The 22,460-nt window shown below is 44.3% G+C and overlaps 1 protein-coding gene across 3 annotated transcripts; it reads left to right on the top strand.

Moving 5' to 3' along the window:
* The first annotated feature begins 934 nt into the window (after positions 1–934).
* On the top strand, positions 935–22,307 carry LOC128697679 (uncharacterized). Of its 3 annotated transcripts, none has more exons than XM_070090412.1 (5): positions 935–1,052; positions 14,872–14,965; positions 16,466–16,529; positions 17,903–18,082; positions 21,391–22,305. In XM_070090412.1, the coding sequence occupies exons 3-5, from the start codon at positions 16,472–16,474 to the stop codon at positions 21,465–21,467; spliced, it is 315 nt and encodes a 104-aa protein (XP_069946513.1). In that variant the 5' UTR covers positions 935–1,052; positions 14,872–14,965; positions 16,466–16,471; the 3' UTR covers positions 21,468–22,305. The 3 variants fall into 3 exon arrangements, with proteins under 3 accessions (XP_069946513.1, XP_053645491.1, XP_053645483.2); XM_053789516.2 differs by having other exon boundaries at positions 936–1,067; XM_053789508.2 differs by lacking the exon at positions 14,872–14,965 and having other exon boundaries at positions 952–1,067; positions 21,391–22,307.
* Positions 22,308–22,460: the final 153 nt, after the last annotated feature.

Below are 22,460 nucleotides of genomic sequence, written 5' to 3'. Positions count from 1 at the left end.
ACTATTGAGATTATGAAGGTTCCGTTTAGTTATGTCAGAGAAGCACTGGCTACAAAGGTCATTCAGATGAAGTGAGTCTCCAGCGATATGTTCACCCCGAGATCTTTCTCTTTGAGTGAGATCTGCAGCCTCTGTCCCCCGAATCTATACTCCGTGACCGGTCTTTCTGTGTGCGCATGTGCGCGCGCGCCTGCGTGTGTACTCACCTATTCACCTATTTGTGGTTGCAGAGGTCGATTCATAGTTCCTAGCCCCGTGTGTGTGTGTGTGTGTGTGTGTGTGTGTGTGTGTGTGTGTGTGTGTGTGTGTGTGTGTGTGTGTGTGTGTGTGTCTTTATATTTGCCTGCGTCTAACTTACTTCATTTTGTCTGAAGTTATTATAGACATTCTATAAACACCTACATATGTTTTAGGCATATTATCCACATACAGGAACACTTGCACACGCAGAAGAAGTACGAGAAGGACGGAAGGAGCGGAAGCTACACGTGAGGAGGAGGATGACTTGGAGGTGAAGACTCTGTGCTAGATTTAATTGTAACAAAATTATCTTCATAACTGACGATCTACAACCGAATGAAATAGGAAATTAGATATACGGCCGAATTTTACACGGAAGATGGAGACATGTAGAATGTGGAGAGAGAGAGAGAGAGAGAGAGAGAGAGAGAGAGAGAGAGAGAGAGAGAGAGAGAGAGAGAGAGAGAGAGAGAGAGAGATTGTAAATTAAGTTAAGAACCTTTAACCTAACCTTGTAAAACCTTATGTAAAAAAATTTAAACCAAATATATTATGTTACTGCGACGGGAGGCAAGACTAAGACAATCAGGCACTGACCTAGTTCAAGTGACATTCTTTTTATAACGAGCATAAAACATTTTTGGAATAGTTCAGTTTGCCTCCTGCCAACCAAATTTTCTGTTACACTGAAACACAAGTGTCCTGAGCTCACAGCACAGTTGGGATTATCACATTCAGTGTATGTGTTGTTACTACCGAACAAAGGTGCTTCAGGTGATCAAAGGTGCTTCAGGTGATCTAAGGTGTTGCAGGTGAGCCACGGTGCTGTAAGTATGCGAAAGGTGTAAGGTATTGTTCCTTCCTTAATACGGAATAATTACGTGTGTGCACCAGTAGTACCATCTACTGGCACTGTTCCTAACTTCCCTCGTGAAATCTTTAGTAAATCTGTTCATAATTCGAAGTTAAGGTAGTGACTGCGACTCTTCATTTAGCAACTAAAACCTTTCGATCGACTATTATGCACCTCACACCCATCCCGTGGGTGGTAGTCAAAAGATTACAGAGATACATAATGGGTCCAGGGACTGGACCACAAAGTTTTGAGAGCTGAACAAGTTACAGTGGCACTGAACTATTTACATGAGAAGGGAAATTTAAAACGACATTTCAAACCATTATCAAACCTGGCCTCAGACCGGGCAGCGGGGGCGTTGACCCCCGAAACCCTCTCCAGGTAAACTCCAGGTAAAACCATACAAAGTGGTTTGGTAATGGTGCAGAACGAACCGAGACGTCTATATTTGTAAGTCGATCTTTATCTTCCATCAATGTCCTTGTCCGTGGCTCTCCTAACTCAATCACTCTATCCTTATCTACCCCATCAATTTCTCTCAAAATTAAGTACTACTCTCCTCTAAGGTCGTCAGATTTAGGTGTTTTAATCTCTTCTCATAAATCATGTCTCCCAGCATATTATTTTTTTTCAAGATATTATCAAGGAAACGTTTAACTATGAGTGACTTCGAACTTCTGCCGATGCTTGTCCAAGAGAGGCACCGGGTCCAGGTTCTGATGGTGTTGTGGGTAAGGTTCCTGAATGCTTCCTCAAGGTTTGCTAGTTTTCCACATGTTACCGAGGACAAATATATTCTTTTACAGTAACTCTGGTGATGTGCTTGGTGTTATGCTTACCCCCGAATCTTTTGCCTTTGTTTACATTTGCGGCTTTTCTCTGTCAGGTTATATTTTGTATGTGCATACGTGCGTGTGTACTCACCTAGTTGTGGTTGCAAGGGTCGAGTCACAGCTCCTGTGTGTGTGTGTGTGTGTGTGTGTGTGTGTTTGTGTGTGTGTGTGTATACCCACCTAATTGTACTCACCTAATTGTGGTTGCAGGGGTCGAGACTCAGCTCCTGGCCTCGCCTCTTCACTGAACGCTAATAGGTCCTCTCTCTCCCTGCTCCATGAGCGTTATCATACTTCGTCTTAAAGCTTTGTATGGGTCCTGCCTCCACTACATCACTTGCTAGAGTATTCCACTTCCTGACTATTCTATGACTGAAGAAATGCTTCCTAACATCCTTTTGACTCATCTGAGTCTTGAACTTCCAAGAGTGACCCCTTGTTTCTATGTCCCCTCTCTGGAACATCCTGTCTCTGTCCACCTTGTCTATTCCACGCAGTATTGTGTATGTCGTTATCATGTCTCATCTAACCCTCCTGTCCTCCAGTGTCGTCAGGCCGATTTCCCTTAATCTTTGTTCATAGGACATTCCCCTTAGCTCTGGAACTAACTTTGTCGCAAACCTTTGCACTTTCTCTAATTCCTTGACGTGCTTGACCAGGTGTGGGTTCCAAACTGGTGGTGCATACTCCAGTATGGGCCTAACGTACACGGTGTACAGTGTCTTGAACGATTCCTTACTAAGGTACGGGAACGCTACTCTCAGGTTTGCCATTCGCCCATATGCTGCAGCAGTTATCTGGTTGATGTGTGCTTCAGGAGACGTGTTCGGTATTATACTCACCCCACGATCTTTCTCCTTGAGTGAGGTTTGCAGTTTTTGGCCACCTAACCTATACTCTGCCTGCGGTCTTCTTTACCCTTCCCTGATCTTCATGACTTTGCATTTGGCGGGGTTAAATTCGAGAAGCCAGTTGCTGGATCAGGTGTCCAGCCTGTTCAGGTTTCTTTGAAGTCCTACCTGATCCTCATCTGATTTAATTCTCCTCATTAACTTTACATCATCTGCGAACAGGGACACTTCTGAGTCTATCCCTTCCATCATTTCATTCACATATACCAAAAATAGCACTGGCCCTAGGACCGACCCCTGTGGGACCCCGCTCGTCAAAGGTGCCCACTGTGATACCTCATCACGTACCATGACTCGTTGTTGCCTCCCTGTCGGGTATTCTCTGATCCATTGCAGTGCCCTTCCTGTTATACATTCCTGATCCTCTAGCTTCTGCACTGATCGCTTGTGAGGAACTGTGTCGAAGGCCTTCTTGCAGTGTGTGTACTCACCTATTTGTACTCACCTATTTGTGGTTGCAGGGGTCGAGTCATAGCTCCTGGCCCCGCCTCTTCACTGATTGCTACTTGGTCCTCTCTCTCCCTGCTCCATGAGCTTTATCATACCTCGCCTTAAAACTATGTATGGTTCCCGCCTCCACTACTTCACTTTCTAGGCTATTCCACGGCTTGACTACTGTGTGTGTGTGTGTGTGTGTGTCTGTGTCTGTGTGTCTGTACTCACCTAATTGTGGTTGCAGGGGTCGAGACTCAGCTCCTGGCTCCTGGGCCCTGGGCCCTGTGTCTGTGTGTGTGTCTGTGTGTGTGTCTGTGTGCGTGTTTGTGTGTGCATACATGGCAAAGGTGTATGCAGTGTGTGTACTGCATTTAGATGAGCTGACTCATATAAACATTAGCATTTAGGCTACCTCGTACTGCCGCAGTCCTGGTGGTGGACGAGGTGCTGCATACTCATGTACTCTTTTCCACCCGTCCAGTAGCTTAGTGTTTAGTGACTTTTCGAATATCACCATTGACCTTAACAGGGCTTCACTTCCTTCTTTCGGTACCCATAGCAATGCACTGTCCGAAACCCTTAGACTTTGTCGTCTATTGCTTCCATATTTGCCTCAGGACTAGAAAGTAACCAAAGAATTTAGAGTGCACAGCTCCTTTGTTAACTCCTTTAATAAATAAAAGTGTAACAATTATAAGGGAATAAGCCTGTTGTGTATATAGATATAATGTATTATATATTTGTTATAGAAAAAAATAAGGGTAAGAGAGAGCAGGACTGCAGATGAACAAAAATTCAGAAAGGGTAAGGGATTTGTGGACCAAGTGTTTACGTCGAAGCATATAAGTATCTACTTATATGCTTATTTTCAATAAGTAAGGATTTTTTTTTTTTGAAAAAAAATGCATATGATAAAATGGATATGGGAACAATATAGGAGATATTGCAAATATATGAAAAAGATAGTAGACTACTGAAAACTGTGAAGAGTTCTTATAAGGATAGTAAAGCTCAAATTTGGGTATGTGTGTGTATGTGTGTGTGAGAGATAAGATAAGATTTCGTTCGGATTTTTAACCCCGGAGGGTTAGCCACCCAGGATAACCCAAGAAAGTCAGTGCGTCATCGAGGACTGTCTAACTTATTTCCATTGGGGTCCTTAATCTTGTCCCCCAGGATGCGACCCACACCAGTCGACTAACACCCAGGTACCTATTTGCTGCTAGGTGAACAGGACAATAGGTGTAAGGAAACGTGTCGGAATTTCCACCCGCCGGGAATCGAACCCGGGCCCTCCGTGTGTGAAGCGGGAGCTTTAGCCACCAGACCACCGAGAGAGAGAGAGAGAGATTATTTTCCAGTAAAAGCAAGTTTTAGACAGGGAACTGTCGCCACATTTAATATATATATATAGGTGGGGATGTAAAAGAAGTGAACGCTGGGGTGTAGGGGAGAAGTGACGGGTTAAAAAAATAACGAATATGATGCACTTATGTATGTGGTCGCACTTACGTGTTGTCAATGACGCAGCGGTTCCTATGTGAAACTTTGAAGAGAAGTTGCAAAGGCTAGTGGAGGAATATGGATTAGATTTTACCACCGAAGTGGCTAGTTTACTGTGCACCCCATATCCATCCTGTGGACGGTAGCGCAAGAGCATATGGATACACAAAAGGCCTAGGAACTAGGCCCCAAAGAGTTAACAGGAATACATACGGATTTATATCTACATATCTACAGTTCACTTATCTGTTACAAGCAAATTTAGGAAATTTGCTTAGTATATCTGGTATCTTAATTTCGTTAATAAGATATCTTGACATGTCACATAGGTTATTATACTGTCTGTCTCTGTATTCCTCAATAAGTGGACAATTAAGCACATAGTGTTCAAGACAGTGACCATATGCCTGATCACATAATTTACATTTAGTTTGATCATCATCTGTGTGTCTCCCAAACTGCCAGAAGTACTTGTAACCAAGCCTAAGCCTGGCCACTACAACATCAGTCAGTCTGTTCACATTGCAAGTTGCTCCATGAACATACTTATCTACGTTCATGTTATCATAGTGGGTTATAGATCTACTCAGGCTTCTAACTGCATTCCTATAACAATCATTTTCATTATTTACTTCTCTCCTAATATTATTCCTTATGCTAGACACAGTTATATCAAAGTTATATTCTACATTCTCCTTCTGGGTACTCTTCTTGGCTAACATATCAACTTTATCGTGGGGGACTATGTAAAAGGGGGAAATTAAAAGTAAACATAGGAAAGAAAAAAGTGAGCATCCAAAAAAAGAAAAATCTAAGCAATGAAAGACCTGGATATCATACTAAAGAGAGTGAGTAATTAAATATGTTTAGGTATATGGGAGTGGATTTGTCGAAGGACTGGTCTGTCAAAGACAAGGTGAAACAAAATCGACGAGAGGAAAAAAGTAGGGTGGGGCACTGAGATAACTGCAGAGGCAGAAAATTTTCTAAGACGGAAAACAGGAAAATGTACCTTTATTATAGTAATACCAACATTGTTATATGGGTGTGAAACATGGGTTTTAAATGTCATTGCTAGGAGGAGGCTCAAGTCAGTGGAAATGCGTTTGAGGGCATTGTGTGGCGTGAATATTATGCAGAGAATGTGGTGCCTGGAGAGCAGAAGATGATGGGTTACTAAATTATACAGAAGACTGAGGTGGTGAGAAGTTGCTGAGGTGGTGAGCAGGAATTGCTGAGGTGGTGAGGAGGGGATGCTGAGGAGTGAGGAGGGGTTGCTGAGGTGGTGAGGAGGGGTTACTGAGTTGGTGAGGAGAAATTGCTGAAGTGGTTAGGAGGGGTTGCTGAGGTGGTGAGAAGTTGCTGAGTTGGTGAGTAGGAATTGCTGAGGTGGTGAGGAGGGGTTGCTGAGGAGTGATGAGGGGTTGCTGAGGTGGTGAGGAGGGGTTGCTGAGGGGTTGAGGAGGGGTTGCTGAGGTGGTGAGAAGTTGCCGAGGTGGTGAGGAGGAATTACTGAGGTGGTGAGGAAGGGTTGCTGAGGGGGTGAGGAGGGGTTGCTGAGGGGGTGAGGAGGGGTTGCTGAGGTGGTGAGGAGGGGATGCTGAGGTGGTGAGTAGGGGTTGCTGAGGTGGTGAGGAGGGGGTTACTGAGGTGGTGAGGAGGGGTTACTGAGGTGGTGAGGAAGGGTTGCTGAGATGTTGAGGAGGGGTTGCTGAGGTGGTGAGGAGGAATTGCTGAGGTGGTGAGAAGGGGTTACTGAAGTGGTGAGTAAGGGTTGCTGAGGTGGTGAGGAGGGGGTAACTGAGGTGGTGAGGAGGGGTTACTGAGGTGGTGAGGAAGGGTTGCTGAGGTGGTGAGGAGGGGCTACTGAGGTGGTGAGGAGGGGTTGCTGAGGTGGTGAGGAGGGGTTGCTGAGGTGGTGTGGAGGGGTTGCTGAGGTGGTGAGGAGGGGCTACTGAGGTGGTGAGGAGGGGTTGCTGAGGTGGTGTGGAGGGGTTGCTGAGGTAGTGAGGAGGGGCTACTGAGGTGGTGAGGAGGGGTTGCTGAGATGGTGAAGAGGGGTTGCTGAGGTGTTGAGGAGGGGTTACTGAGGTGGTGAGGAAGGGTTGCTGAGGTGGTGAGGAGGGGTTGCTCAGTAGTATGGACATGTTTCCTAACCTTACCCTTGTCCATCTAGCAGTCAGTAGGTACATGAGTACTTACCTAACTGTAGTTGCAGGGGTCGATTCACAGCTCTTGCGGGAGTGAATAAAAAATGGCCTGGTGGCTTAAACTCTCGCTTCACACACGGAGGGCCCGGGTTCGATTCCCGACGGGTGGAAACATTTCGACGCTTTTCCTTACACCTGTTATCCTATTCACCTAGCAGCAAATAGGTACCTGGGTTTTAGTCGACTGGAGTGGGTAGCATCCTGGGGGACAAGATTGAGGACCACAATGGAAATAAGTTAGACAGTCCTCGATGACACACTGACTTTCTTGGGTTATCCTGGGTGGCTAACCCTCCGGGGTTAAAAATCCGAACGAAATATTATTATCTGACAAATGATGAGATACCTTTTTGGGTTAGCCTGGATTACTAATCCTCCTCATCATCATCATTCCTGTTGTTAGGTAAGACACATATGCAACAGTTAGGTATCTTTATTATGAAACGTTTCGCCTACACAGTAGGCTTCTTCAGTCGAGTACAGAAAAGTTTATAGAAGCAGAAGATACTTGAAGACGATGTAATCAGTCCATCACCCTTAAAGTTTTGAGGTGGTCAGTCCCTCAGTCTGGAGAAGAGCATTGTTCCATAGTATGAAACAATATGGAGATGAAGTGACAGGATGGAGCCTTATATATTGCCAAGAGGTGAGACGTAGGTCACTAGAAGAGGTAAGAACTCAGATGTTGAGAGGTCAGGTCCCTCTCAAATCCAGCCGCTCTCACTAGTGGAAGTTGTCGAAGTTGATTGCAGGTCTGACCACCTCAAAACTTTAAGGGTGATGGACTGATTACATCGTCTTCAAGTATCTTCTGCTTCTATAAACTTTTCTGTACTCGACTGAAGAAGCCTACTGTGTAGGCGAAACGTTTCATAATAAAGATACCTAACTGTTGCATATGTGTCTTACCTAACAACCTGTCGGTATTTTATACCATTTTAATGTTCAATCATCATTCCTATCCTCATTCTCCTAGTCGTCATCATCCTGTAGCTCGGTTGATAGCACACTCAGTTCTCATACTGAGTATCCGTACTTTGATCTCCGACACGGGTGGAAACATTCGGGATACTATTTCCTTACACCTGCTGCCCCTGTTCACCTAGTAGTAAGTAGGTACCTTGTTGTTAGTCAACTGTTATGGGTTGTATCCTGAGGGACAAGATTAAAGGACTCCAACGGAAGTGAGAGAAATTCTCAGATGACGCAGACTTTATTGGGTTATCCTGGGTAGCTAACCCTCCAGGTTAAAAATCAAGATAAAATCATCTTTTCCTCATCCTCCGCCTTAAATAAATTTTAACTTAGTTTACCATAATACCCCAACTTTTTCTTTTATTTCGAAAATGTGAAAAAGAAAATGGAACATAAATCGTAAACTATTGTATGTTTGAAATTGCATTACAGTAATTAAATTTAAATAAATTTTCACGTCACATATGATACTCGAAGTAGGAATGTCGATGTAATTAGGGAGCCCCTAGTATCCATATCATTTTAGGCATATACTGGAAAATACCTGGGTATATGCGTGAGTTATTTCTCCCTAACAATAAATAAAATAACTATGTATTTTATATATATATATATATATATATATATATATATATATATATATATATCAATGCACCACGCAGAAACAAGCGGATATATACAAAGAAAGATCGCAGTCGGTAGGATTCGAAATTACTATTGAGAACGTCAAGATTCTCAGGCAGCGCTCTAGTCCACTCGGACACACAAATGCCACATAGACTGGACATCCTGGTTCACAAATTCAAATTCAAATTCAAATTCAAATTCAAATTCAAATTCAAAGTTTATTCTCTATAAGGATTACAATGTTGAATTTACAGAATTTGGTTATTGTGTGGTTTACATGTAGTTAAATAATGATTACAGAGTGTACCACTAGAACACTTAGCATGGCTAGGCATTTCGGGCAGACTTGGTTTAATTCTTTATTTTAAAATATTACAAATTATGAGGTAAGTTGGTATTATGGCTAAGTGACTAAATACTAGTTTGTGAGTTTAGCAATGTGAATGCTTTTGTTTTGGCACAGTACATAGTTTCAGTATTGGAGTATCATAGGATTCATTATTTTAAGATTGAGATTAATATTTCTGTTTATGGTCAAATGGGTGAGTGAGTGTAAGTGTGAACCACCAGGTGGTATTCGTGTAGTTAGTTGACGGGGTGTATCAGGGAGATAAGATGTTTTCTAATGGTAGTTTTGAAGGTGATGAATGTGTCTGCAGTTCTAGAGTTCTCAGGTAGGGTGTACCAGATTTTAGGGCCTTTGACATACATTGAATTTTTGTAAAGGTTTAGTCGGACACGGGGAATGTCGTAGAGATGTTTGTGTCTGGTGTTATGCCTGTGGGTTCTGTCACAACTATCAAGAAAGCGTTTTAGGTCAAGGTTGATATTGGAGTTTAAGGTCCTGTAGATGTAGATTGCACAGTAGTAAGTGTGGATGTACTGAACAGGGAGTAAGTTTAGATCTATGAAGAGTGGGGGGGTGTGTTGCCAGGGATGGGATTTAGTGATTATTCTTACTGCAGCTTTTTGTTGGGTTATTATTGGCTTTAGGTGTGTTGCTGCAGTTGATCCCCAAGCACAAATAGCATAGGTGAGGTATGGATAAATAAGTGAGTGGTATAGTGTGAGAAGGGCATTTTGCGGCACGTAGTATCGTATCTTGGAGACGATCCCAACCGTTTTGGATACTTTTTTGGTTATGTCTTGGATATGGGTGTTGAAATTCAGGTTGTTGTCAAGGTATAGGCCTAGGAATTTGCCCTCATTATGTCTGGTAATTAGAGTGTTGTCGATCTTAATGTTAATTTGTGCATCTCCTACTCTGCTACCAAAGATAATATATATATATATATATATATATATATATATATATATATATATACATATATATATATATGTATATATGTATATATATATATATATATATGTATAAAGGCAAAGGGGATAAAAGAGAGTGCAAAAATTATAGGGGGATAAGTCTGTTGAGTGTACCTGGTAAAGTGTATGGTAGAGTTATAATTGAAAGAATTAAGAGTAAGACGGAGAATAGGATAGCAGATGAACAAGGAGGCTTTAGGAAAGGTAGGGGGTGTGTGGACCAGGTGTTTACAGTGAAACATATAAGTGAACAGTATTTAGATAAGGCTAAAGAGGTCTTTGTGGCATTTATGGATTTGGAAAAGGCGTATGACAGGGTGGATAGGGGGGCAATGTGGCAGATGTTGCAAGTGTATGGTGTAGGAGGTAGGTTACTGAAAGCAGTGAAGAGTTTTTACGAGGATAGTGAGGCTCAAGTTAGAGTATGTAGGAAAGAGGGAAATTTTTTCCCAGTAAAAGTAGGCCTTAGACAAGGATGTGTGATGTCACCGTGGTTGTTTAATATATTTATAGATGGGGTTGTAAGAGAAGTAAATGCGAGGGTCTTGGCAAGAGGCGTGGAGTTAAAAGGTAAAGAATCACACACAAAGTGGGAGTTGTCACAGCTGCTCTTTGCTGATGACACTGTGCTCTTGGGAGATTCTGAAGAGAAGTTGCAGAGATTGGTGGATGAATTTGGTAGGGTGTGCAAAAGAAGAAAATTAAAGGTGAATACAGGAAAGAGTAAGGTTATGAGGATAACAAAAAGATTAGGTGATGAAAGATTGAATATCAGATTGGAGGGAGAGAGTATGGAGGAGGTGAACGTATTCAGATATTTGGGAGTGGACGTGTCAGCGGATGGGTCTATGAAAGATGAGGTGAATCATAGAATTGATGAGGGAAAAAGAGTGAGTGGTGCACTTAGGAGTCTGTGGAGACAAAGAACTTTGTCCTTGGAGGCAAAGAGGGGAATGTATGAGAGTATAGTTTTACCAACGCTCTTATATGGGTGTGAAGCGTGGGTGATGAATGTTGCAGCGAGGAGAAGGCTGGAGGCAGTGGAGATGTCATGTCTGAGGGCAATGTGTGGTGTGAATATAATGCAGAGAATTCGTAGTTTGGAAGTTAGGAGGAGGTGCGGGATTACCAAAACTGTTGTCCAGAGGGCTGAGGAAGGGTTGTTGAGGTGGTTCGGACATGTAGAGAGAATGGAGCGAAACAGAATGACTTCAAGAGTGTATCAGTCTGTAGTGGAAGGAAGGCGGGGTAGGGGTCGGCCTAGGAAGGGTTGGAGGGAGGGGGTAAAGGAGGTTTTGTGTGCGAGGGGCTTGGACTTCCAGCAGGCATGCGTGAGCGTGTTTGATAGGAGTGAATGGAGACAAATGGTTTTTAATACTTGACGTGCTGTTGGAGTGTGAGCAAAGTAACATTTATGAAGGGATTCAGGGAAACCGGCAGGCCGTACTTGAGTCCTGGACTCAAGTCCGAAGGAGGGGTGTTAATGTTGCAGTTTAAAAACTGTAGTGTAAAGCAACCTTCTGGCAAGACAGTGATGGAGTGAATGATGGTGAAAGTTTTTCTTTTTCGGGCCACCCTGCCTTGGTGGGAATCGGCCGGTGTTTACCTGGAGTTTACCTGGAGAGAGTTTCGGGGGTCAACGCCCCCGCGGCCCGGTCTGTGACCAGGCCTCCTGGTGGATCAGCGCCTGATCAACCAGGCTGTTGCTGCTGGCTGCACGCAAACCAACGTACGAGCCACAGCCCGGCTGATCAGGAACTGCCTTTAGGTGCTTGTCCAGTGCCAGCTTGAAGACTGCCAGGGGTCTGTTGGTAATCCCCCTTATGTGTGCTGGGAGGCAGTTGAACAGTCTCGGTCCCCTGACACTTATTGTATGGTCTCTTAACGTGCTAGTGACACCCCTGCTTTTCATTGGGGGGATGGTGCATCGTCTGCCAAGTCTTTTGCTTTCGTAGTGAGTGATTTTCGTGTGCAAGTTCGGTACTAGTCCCTCTAGGATTTTCCAGGTGTATATAATCATGTATCTCTCCCTCCTGCGTTCCAGGGAATACAGGTTTAGAAACCTCAAGCGCTCCCAGTAATTGAGGTGTTTTATCTCCGTTATGCGCGCCGTGAAAGTTCTCTGTACATTTTCTAGGTCGGCAATTTCACCTGCCTTGAAAGGTGCTGTTAGAGTGCAGCAATATTCCAGCCTAGATAGAACAAGTGACCTGAAGAGTGTCATCATGGGCTTGGCCTCCCTAGTTTTGAAGGTTCTCATTATCCATCCTGTCATTTTTCTAGCAGATGCGATTGATACAATGTTATGGTCCTTGAAGGTGAGATCCTCCGACATAATCACTCCCAGGTCTTTGACGTTGGTGTTTCGCTCTATTTTGTGGCCAGAATTTGTTTTGTACTCTGATGAAGATTTAATTTCCTCATGTTTACCATATCTGAGTAATTGAAATTTCTCATCGTTGAACTTCATATTGTTTTCTGCAGCCCACTGAAAGATTTGGTTGATGTCCGCCTGGAGCCTTGCAGTGTCTGCAATGGAAGACACTGTCATGCAGATTCGGGTGTCATCTGCAAAGGAAGACACGGTGCTGTGGCTGACATCCTTGTCTATGTCGGATATGAGGATGAGGAACAAGATGGGAGCTAGTACTGTGCCTTGTGGAACAGAGCTTTTCACCGTAGCTGCCTCGGACTTTACTCTGTTGACGACTACTCTCTGTGTTCTGTTAGTGAGGAAATTATAGATCCATCGACCAACTTTTCCTGTTATTCCTTTAGCGCGCATTTTGTGCGCTATTACGCCATGGTCACACTTGTCGAAGGCTTTTGCAAAGTCTGTATATATTACATCTGCATTCTTTTTGTCTTCTAGTGCATTTAGGACCTTGTCGTAGTGATCCAGTAGTTGAGACAGACAGGAGCGACCTGTTCTAAACCCATGTTGCCCTGGGTTGTGTAACTGATGGGTTTCTAGATGGGTGGTGATCTTGCTTCTTAGGACCCTTTCAAAGATTTTTATGATATGGGATGTTAGTGCTATTGGTCTGTAGTTCTTTGCTGTTGCTTTACTGCCCCCTTTGTGGAGTGGGGCTATGTCTGTTGTTTTTAGTAACTGTGGGACGACCCCCGTGTCCATGCTCCCTCTCCATAGGATGGAAAAGGCTCGTGATAGGGGCTTCTTGCAGTTCTTGATGAACACAGAGTTCCATGAGTCTGGCCCTGGGGCAGAGTGCATGGGCATGTCATTTATCGCCTGTTCGAAGTCATTTGGCGTCAGGATAACATCGGATAGGCTTGTGTTAATCAAATTTTGTGGCTCTCTCATATATATATATATATAAATAATAAATAATAAATAATAAATAATAAATATATATTTACATATATTATATATATACAGTATATGCATGTATGTATATATATACATATACATATATGTATACATACATATATATATACATATACATATATATATATATATATATATACATATATATATACATATACATATATGTATATATATATATATATATATATATATACATATATGTATATATACATACATATATATATACAAGCCATGTTTCTTTCCCAGCCCGGGCACGTCAGTGAGCCTCAAGCATGGATTCAAGCTTTTTCGATTTCCTCCTGTATGTTCTGGCCTCTCAAGCGATATTGATATAAAAATCGCTAAATATTCCCCAAACCCTACTTTAAAACAATCTAAATTTGTTTTGAAAACCGTACTATAAACATCAGAGAACGCTACTATTATATGATTATTCTATCAAACCAACCACCACTGTCAAAAATCAGCAAATAATGCTAATGTTACTTTTCCCGTGACAAAACTTACATAATGGAAATAAGTCACTCTGACTTTTTTGGGTTATCCTACGTACTTTACACATGTGGAAAATTAAATTTACCTGGATGTAACTCATAAGATACATGGTAACAAAGATAATTATTCTTTATCAAGGTTACAGAGATAAGTAGGAATTTTAGGACACAAAGGTCGCAAAAAATGTCCTGACATTTTTGGGTTATCCTAGGTTCTCTACACATTTGCTGCTATGTATGATAATTCTATGTAACTGTATTTGTGTATACCTGAATAAACTTACTTACTTACTTACTCCTTCGATACCTACGATAATCTATCTCTCCACACGTCACTCTGGACCTATATTAATTTCAAATGCAATATACATCACCAGGAATTCTGGTAAAAACATTAATATAAATATGTGGACTGTATATTAAATTTAAAATGCGAATACATATACATTGATGGAAAATTTATAATAATAAGACTCACCAATTAGTCTGGAGATTACGGTGTGTCATACAAACCCTCCTGCCTAAAATTATGAAGAAAATACTGACCAGAATTTCGACAATAAATAGACATGACTTAGCTGGGGTTCCAAAGCTGTCCTGTCCATCTGCTTAATGCTCACGTTATGCAGGACTGCAAATCCAACAATTTCGGCTCTTATTTGAGAGGTTTTAAGCCCAATATAACCGCTAGAGCGACGAAAATTTATGCACATTTCACTAACGTGCCTGTACCACATTCAAAACAATGGCGTCTCAACCCCAGCGATGCTCACCCATCGATGGTTCTTTATTTATTTACAAATTAATTTTTATTACCTACAATATATTACACTAATTTACATACAAAATATACTGAATTTTTGGAGAATATACAGTATTTTCCACAACACATATGCTGCTATGTATGATAATCTATGTAACTGTATTTGTGTATACCTGAATAAACTTACTTACCCTTCTTATAAAAAACCCAAATTCTCACATAAAATTCACTCTACAGTCACTAATATACTCTAGCAACCTTCTCTAATCTTCTTAGCATAACCTAACCAAAAATAAAACGATTTTACAATCCTTACCCATGACTATTTTTATAATTATAAAACGTAAACCTCCAGGACCAGAGAAACTTGACAGCCTAACACTACCTAGTAGCGACCAGTGAAGAGGCGGGGCCAGGAGCTGTGACTTGACCCCTGCAACCACAACTAGGTGAGTACTACTACACTTACCTTCACACAACTTTCCGTGCAACAATGATCCTCCAGTTTATGCAATCTAGTTAGTGTCGTTATCTCAGGTTAAAACACAGTAACGTAACTTACCCTAACCTAACCTAAGTTAGCGTCAATATTAGCATAAGAACATGAGAGGGGAGTAGCACTGCAGCAGGCCTGCTGGCCCATACTAGGCAAGCCCTTCTCAAACCCAAACCAACTAACACCCTAACCCAACTAAAAAATTTGCTGGTGTCTTTATTATTGGTATCTTCATGACCGGTATCTTTATTGCTGGTATCTTTGTGAATATCAAAATGGTATACAATACCGACAGGTTGGTAGGTAAGACACATGGGCAACAGTTAGGCAACTTTATTCCGAAATGTTTCGCCTACACAGTAGACTTCTTCAGTCGAGTACAGAAAGTAGGCAGGAGCAGTAGCGATGTGAAGACGATGTAATCAGTCCATCACCCTTAAAGTCGTAGATCTGAGGTTGTCAGTCCCTCAGCCTGGAGAAGAGTTCTATTCCATAGTCTGAAACAATCTGAAGACACAAGCGACAGTGTGGAGACTTATATACTACCGGAAGGAGAGGTGCAGGGTGGTAGTATGTAAGTCTAAACACTGTAGCTTGTGTCTTCAGTCTATTTCAGACTATGAAACAGAACTCTTCTCCAGGCTGAGGGACTGACAACCTCAAATCTACGACTTCAAGGGTGATGGACTGATTACATCGTCTTCACATCGCTACTGTTCCTGCCTACTTTCTGTACTCGACTGAAGAAGTCTACTGTGTAGGCGAAACGTTTCGGAATAAAGTTGTCTAATTGTTGCCTATGTGTCTTACCTACCATGCTGGTATCTATGTTGTTAGTAGTTTTATTTATTGTTATCTTTAATGCTGGTACCTTTATTCTTGATATCTTTGTTGCTCTATCTTTATCATTTGTATCTTTATTGCGGGTGTCTTTATTGTTGAGAGCCTTGTTGTGCAAGAAGGGTATACAATACCGACAAGATGAAAGTTAAGACACATGTGCAACATCTGGGTATCTTTATTGTAGACGTTTCGCCCTCCAGTGGCTTTATCAATACAAATTCCAGGACATAATTATAAGACAGTAGAACTATATACAAAAGTTCTACTGTCTTATAATTATGTCCAAGAATTTGTATTGATAAAGCCACTGGATGGCGAAACGTCTACAATAAAGATATCCAGATGTTGCACATGTGTCTTAACTTTGTTGTTATTACCTTTATTACTGGCAACTATTGCTGGTATCTCCTTTGCCAGAATCTTTATTGCCGTATTTCTATCCCCATTATCTTTATCACCAGCAGTAAAGATCTTGGCAGACAATAAAGATACCCATGTGCAACACATCTGTGTTATTCTTTAACTCATCGCTAATTCACGGTTAAATTCGTCCCTGACTTAGATCGTGTAGAATATGACGCACTTGCTTCTCTATGTTGTTTATTTGCAGGCTACGATGAGGGTCGTTACAGTAGTGACTGTGCTGTTACTGTTGCTGCTACTGTTGCTAATTGGTACGTACCTGTTGGCTTGTTACTGCGTGAGTAATGCATTATTATTATTATTATTATTATTATTATTATTATTTTTTTTTTTTTTTTTTTTTTTTTTTTTTTTTTTGGGGGGGAAATTTTATTTTTTTTTTTTTTTTTTTTTTTTTTTTTTTTTTATTCGCCGGTATTCTCCCGGTCCGGGTCTTTTCCAAGTAGTGGTGACCCGGCCTTGGCTCCCTATCTGGGGAGTGTCTCGATACTTAACTCTCCCATGGGAGGAGGTACAAGTACCCCCTCATCTTTGGGACCAACTGTCCCCAGGCCTAGCCACATTCCCCGCCCTCACGGGGCTCGTAGGGAGAAGCTAGGCCTCTGGTCTGCCATCTACCCCGCCTCAAAGGGGCTCGTGGGGATGGCAGCCTTATGAGCTGCAGATGGTAGCAAGCTCAGGCCTTTTTATTATTATTATTATTATTATTATTATTATTATTATTATTATTATTATTATTATTATTATTATTATATTATATTATTATTATTATTATTATTATTATTATTATTATTATTATTATTATTATTATTATTATTATTTTTTATTATTATTATCTGAACTGATACTCTCAACTAATACTTTGAACTAACACTCTGAATCGATATCCCGAACTAATATATTGAACCAATACTTTGGACTAATACCCTTAACTAATGCCCTGAACCAATAACTTAAACTAATACCCTGAGCTAATACTCATACTAATATCCGAACTAATACCTTGAAGTAATACTCTAGGCTAATACTATGACCTAATACCCTGAACTAATACAATATTTTAATACCCTGACCTGATATTTTAATTAGGTGCTACGAGATGATGGATACCCTCTGCCCAGATTTAATACCCTGTGGTATAGTGCTCGGATTTAATATCTTGTGGTAGTGCCCAGATTTATTACTCCTGTGGTGGTGTTCAGATTCAATACGTTGTGATAGTGCCCAGATTTAATATCCTGTACTAGTGTCCAGAATTAATACCATGTGGCAGTGCCCTTAGGCATTACCCTGATGTAATACCCTCAGTTAATACCCTGTACCCTACAGAGTACGTAAGGTCAGAGTGTCGGAGCGACCCTGGCATCAGTTAATACCCTGTGGTAGTGCCCGGATATAATACCTTGTTGTAGTGCCCAGATTTAATACCTTGTACTAGTGCCCAGATTTAATACCCTGTGGGAGTGCACAGATATAATACCTTGTTGTAGTGCCCAGATTTATTACCCTGTGGCAGTGCCCAGATTTAATATCCTGTGCTAGTGTCCAGAATTAATACCCTGTGGCAGTGCCCTTAGGCATTACCCTGATGTAATACTCTCAGTTAATACCCTGTACCCTACAGAGTACGTAAGGTCAGAGTGTCGGAGTGACCCTGGCATCCCCAAGGGGAAGTTCAGGAACGTGGATGGATGCCCCGTGACTCGCACCTTCCAGCCAGTGTGTGGCACTGATGGTTGTGACTATGTCAACGACTCGGCACTCCACTGTGCCTATGAGGACGATATTAGAAGGGGAGTGCCAGGTGAGTGTGGCAGTGTCAGGAAAGTGTGGCAGTGACGGGTGACGTGTTACAATGCCATGTGAGTGTAGTGGCAGTGCCAGGTGAGTGTGACAGCTTCAGGTGAGTGTGGCAGTGCCAGGTGAGTGTTGAAGTGCCAGGCGAGTGCTGCAGTGCCAGGTGAGTGTGACAGTGCCAGGTGTGTGAGTATGGCAGTGCCAGGTGAGTGTGGCAGTTCCAGGTGAGTGAGTGAGTGTGGCAGTGCCAGGTGAATGAGTGAGTGCGGCAGTGCCAGGTGACTGAGTGAGTGTGGCAGTGCCAGGCGACTGAGAGAGTGTGGCAGTACCAGGTGACTGAGTGTGGCAGTGCTAGGTGAGTGAGTGTGGCAGTGCCAGGTGACTGAGTGAGTCTGGCAGTGCCAGGTGACTGGGTGAATCTGGCAGTGCTAGGTGAGTGAGTGTGGCAGTACCAGGTGACTGAGTGTGGCAGTGCCAGGTGACTGAGTGTGGCAGTGCCAGGTGACTGAGTGAGTCTGGCAGTGCCAGGTGACTGAGTGTGGCAGTGCCAGGTGACTGAGTGTGGCAGTGCCAGGTGACTGAGTGTGGCAGTGCCAGGTGACTGAGTGAGTCTGGCAGTGCCAGGTGACTGAGTCTGGCAGTGCCAGGTGACTGAGTGTGGCAGTGCCAGGTGACTGAGTGAGTCTGGCAGTGCCAGGTGACTGAGTGTGGCAGTGCCAGGTGACTGAGTGTGGCAGTGCCAGGTGACTGAGTGAGTCTGGCAGTGCCAGGTGACTGAGTGTGGCAGTGCCAGGTGACTGAGTCTGGCAGTGCCAGGTGACTGAGTCTGGCAGTGCCAGGTGACTGAGTGAGTCTGGCAGTGCCAGGTGACTGAGTGTGGCAGTGCCAGGTGACTGAGTCTGGCAGTGCCAGGTGACTGAGTCTGGCAGTGCCAGGTGACTGAGTGAGTCTGGCAGTGCCAGGTGACTGAGTCTGGCAGTGCCAGGTGACTGAGTATGGCAGTACCAGGTGACTGAGTCTGGCAGTGCCAGGTGACTGAGTCTGGCAGTGCCAGGTGACTGAGTGAGTCTGGCAGTGCCAGGTGACTGAGTGTGGCAGTGCCAGGTGACTGAGTCTGGCAGTGCCAGGTGACTGAGTCTGGCAGTGCCAGGTGACTGAGTGAGTCTGGCAGTGCCAGGTGACTGAGTCTGGCAGTGCCAGGTGACTGAGTGTGGCAGTGCCAGGTGACTGAGTCTGGCAGTGCCAGGTGACTGAGTCTGGCAGTGCCAGGTGACTGAGTCTGGCAGTGCCAGGTGACTGAGTCTGGCAGTGCCAGGTGACTGAGTCTGGCAGTGCCAGGTGACTGAGTCTGGCAGTGCCAGGTGACTGAGTGAGTCTGGCAGTGCCAGGTGACTGAGTCTGGCAGTGCCAGGTGACTGAGTGTGGCAGTGCCAGGTGACTGAGTCTGGCAGTGCCAGGTGACTGAGTCTGGCAGTGCCAGGTGACTGAGTGAGTCTGGCAGTGCCAGGTGACTGAGTGTGGCAGTGCCAGGTGACTGAGTCTGGCAGTGCCAGGTGACTGAGTCTGGCAGTGCCAGGTGACTGAGTGAGTCTGGCAGTGCCAGGTGACTGAGTCTGGCAGTGCCAGGTGACTGAGTGTGGCAGTGCCAGGTGACTGAGTCTGGCAGTGCCAGGTGACTGAGTCTGGCAGTGCCAGGTGACTGAGTCTGGCAGTGCCAGGTGACTGAGTCTGGCAGTGCCAGGTGACTGAGTCTGGCAGTGCCAGGTGACTGAGTCTGGCAGTGCCAGGTGACTGAGTGAGTCTGGCAGTGCCAGGTGACTGAGTCTGGCAGTGCCAGGTGACTGAGTGTGGCAGTGCCAGGTGACTGAGTCTGGCAGTGCCAGGTGACTGAGTCTGGCAGTGCCAGGTGACTGAGTCTGGCAGTGCCAGGTGACTGAGTCTGGCAGTGCCAGGTGACTGAGTCTGGCAGTGCCAGGTGACTGAGTCTGGCAGTGCCAGGTGACTGAGTCTGGCAGTGCCAGGTGACTGAGTCTGGCAGTGCCAGGTGACTGAGTCTGGCAGTGCCAGGTGACTGAGTGAGTCTGGCAGTGCCAGGTGACTGAGTCTGGCAGTGCCAGGTGACTGAGTCTGGCAGTGCCAGGTGACTGAGTCTGGCAGTGCCAGGTGACTGAGTGTGGCAGTGCCAGGTGACTGAGTCTGGCAGTGCCAGGTGACTGAGTCTGGCAGTGCCAGGTGACTGAGTCTGGCAGTGCCAGGTGACTGAGTCTGGCAGTGCCAGGTGACTGAGTCTGGCAGTGCCAGGTGACTGAGTCTGGCAGTGCCAGGTGACTGAGTCTGGCAGTGCCAGGTGACTGAGTCTGGCAGTGCCAGGTGACTGAGTCTGGCAGTGCCAGGTGACTGAGTCTGGCAGTGCCAGGTGACTGAGTGAGTCTGGCAGTGCCAGGTGACTGAGTCTGGCAGTGCCAGGTGACTGAGTGTGGCAGTGCCAGGTGACTGAGTCTGGCAGTGCCAGGTGACTGAGTCTGGCAGTGCCAGGTGACTGAGTCTGGCAGTGCCAGGTGACTGAGTCTGGCAGTGCCAGGTGACTGAGTCTGGCAGTGCCAGGTGACTGAGTCTGGCAGTGCCAGGTGACTGAGTCTGGCAGTGCCAGGTGACTGAGTGAGTCTGGCAGTGCCAGGTGACTGAGTCTGGCAGTGCCAGGTGACTGAGTGTGGCAGTGCCAGGTGACTGAGTCTGGCAGTGCCAGGTGACTGAGTCTGGCAGTGCCAGGTGACTGAGTCTGGCAGTGCCAGGTGACTGAGTCTGGCAGTGCCAGGTGACTGAGTCTGGCAGTGCCAGGTGACTGAGTCTGGCAGTGCCAGGTGACTGAGTCTGGCAGTGCCAGGTGACTGAGTCTGGCAGTGCCAGGTGACTGAGTGTGGCAGTGCCAGGTGACTGAGTCTGGCAGTGCCAGGTGACTGAGTCTGGCAGTGCCAGGTGACTGAGTGAGTCTGGCAGTGCCAGGTGACTGAGTGAGTGTGGCAGTACCAGGTGACTGAGTGTGGCAGTGCCAGGTGACTGAGTGTGGCAGTGCCAGGTGACTGAGTGAGTCTGGCAGTGCCAGATGACAATTCACTCGTTTTCAGAGATATTAACTCAAAAAAAACCTAAGCAAGCTCTTTTTTCTTTTTTTCTTTGAGTCAGCAATAAAGGTCGTTTTCTCTTCTTCTGAACGACCTTAAAAGATCAGTTTTGTTCTTTATCGAATTCACTGCAAAAGTTAAATCCTCTTTCTTAATGGAATTCACCACAAAAGTCCGAATTTCACTGTTTCAGAGGAGGAAGCAGTGAAGGTGGCGTACGCAGGTCACTGTGACCAAAACAGCACCGTTAACGCTGACGGTGACTTCTAATGTTGGATGGCAACGGGAACGGCAAACACAACAACGTGAACAGGATTCAAGATCAACGGGAACAAGGGACGGTAATATTAAATGGAAACAAGCGGGAGTGAATGCTGACGGCAACGGGAGACAAAACAACGGCAACGGAAGACGAAACAACGGCAACGGAAGGCGAGATCAGTTTCATGGGAGATAAAGGGATGGGAAAAAATAGCAAATCAACGGGGGTGGGGGAGTTAAAAAAAAAAAAAAGGGGGGGAAGATAAAATTTTTGGATAAACAGATCAAAACAACGGTAAACAGAGAAAAATTTATAAACGGCATAAAAAAAAACATCAAAACAGACGTGTGTGTGAACCGCAAAAAAGAAAACACGGGAAAAACACAAACAACGAGGATTGTGCCTCATCTACACACAAGCACCAAAAAAACTAAACCCGGATGTTTAAGATAAAACTAGATAAGTTAGGAAATCCGGCGAAGGTTCGTGATCAAGAATTTTAGCAGCGATTTTTCACTGAGGTTTAAGATTTGCACTGTGGGGCAGCAGGTGCTGAAGGTATATACTCTTGAGATTTAGGCAGGTGTAACATGGTATAAGTTAGGCAGGTGCAACTTGGTATAAGTTAGGCAGGTGTAACTTGGTATAAGTTAGGCAGGTGCAACTTGGTATAAGTAAGGCAGGTGCAACTTGGTATAAGTTAGGCAGGTGTAACTTGGTATAAGTTAGGCAGGTGTAACTTGGTATAAGTTAGGCAGGTGTAACTTGGTATAAGTTAGGCAGGTGTAACTTGGTATAAGTTAGGCAGGTGTAACTTGGTATAAGTTAGGTAGGTGTAACTTGGTATAAGTTAGGCAGGTGTAACTTGGTATAAGTGTAACTTGGTATAAGTTAGGCAGGTGCAACTTGGTATAAGTTAGGTAGGTGTAACTTGGTGTAAGTTAGGTAGGTGTAACTTGGTATAAGTTAGGCAGGTGCAACTTGGTATAAGTTAGGCAGGT

The sequence above is a fragment of the Cherax quadricarinatus genome, chromosome 31 (assembly GCF_038502225.1).
Source record: "Cherax quadricarinatus isolate ZL_2023a chromosome 31, ASM3850222v1, whole genome shotgun sequence".
NCBI lineage: Eukaryota > Metazoa > Arthropoda > Malacostraca > Decapoda > Parastacidae > Cherax > Cherax quadricarinatus.
This window is presented reverse-complemented; position numbering and strand designations above follow the sequence as displayed.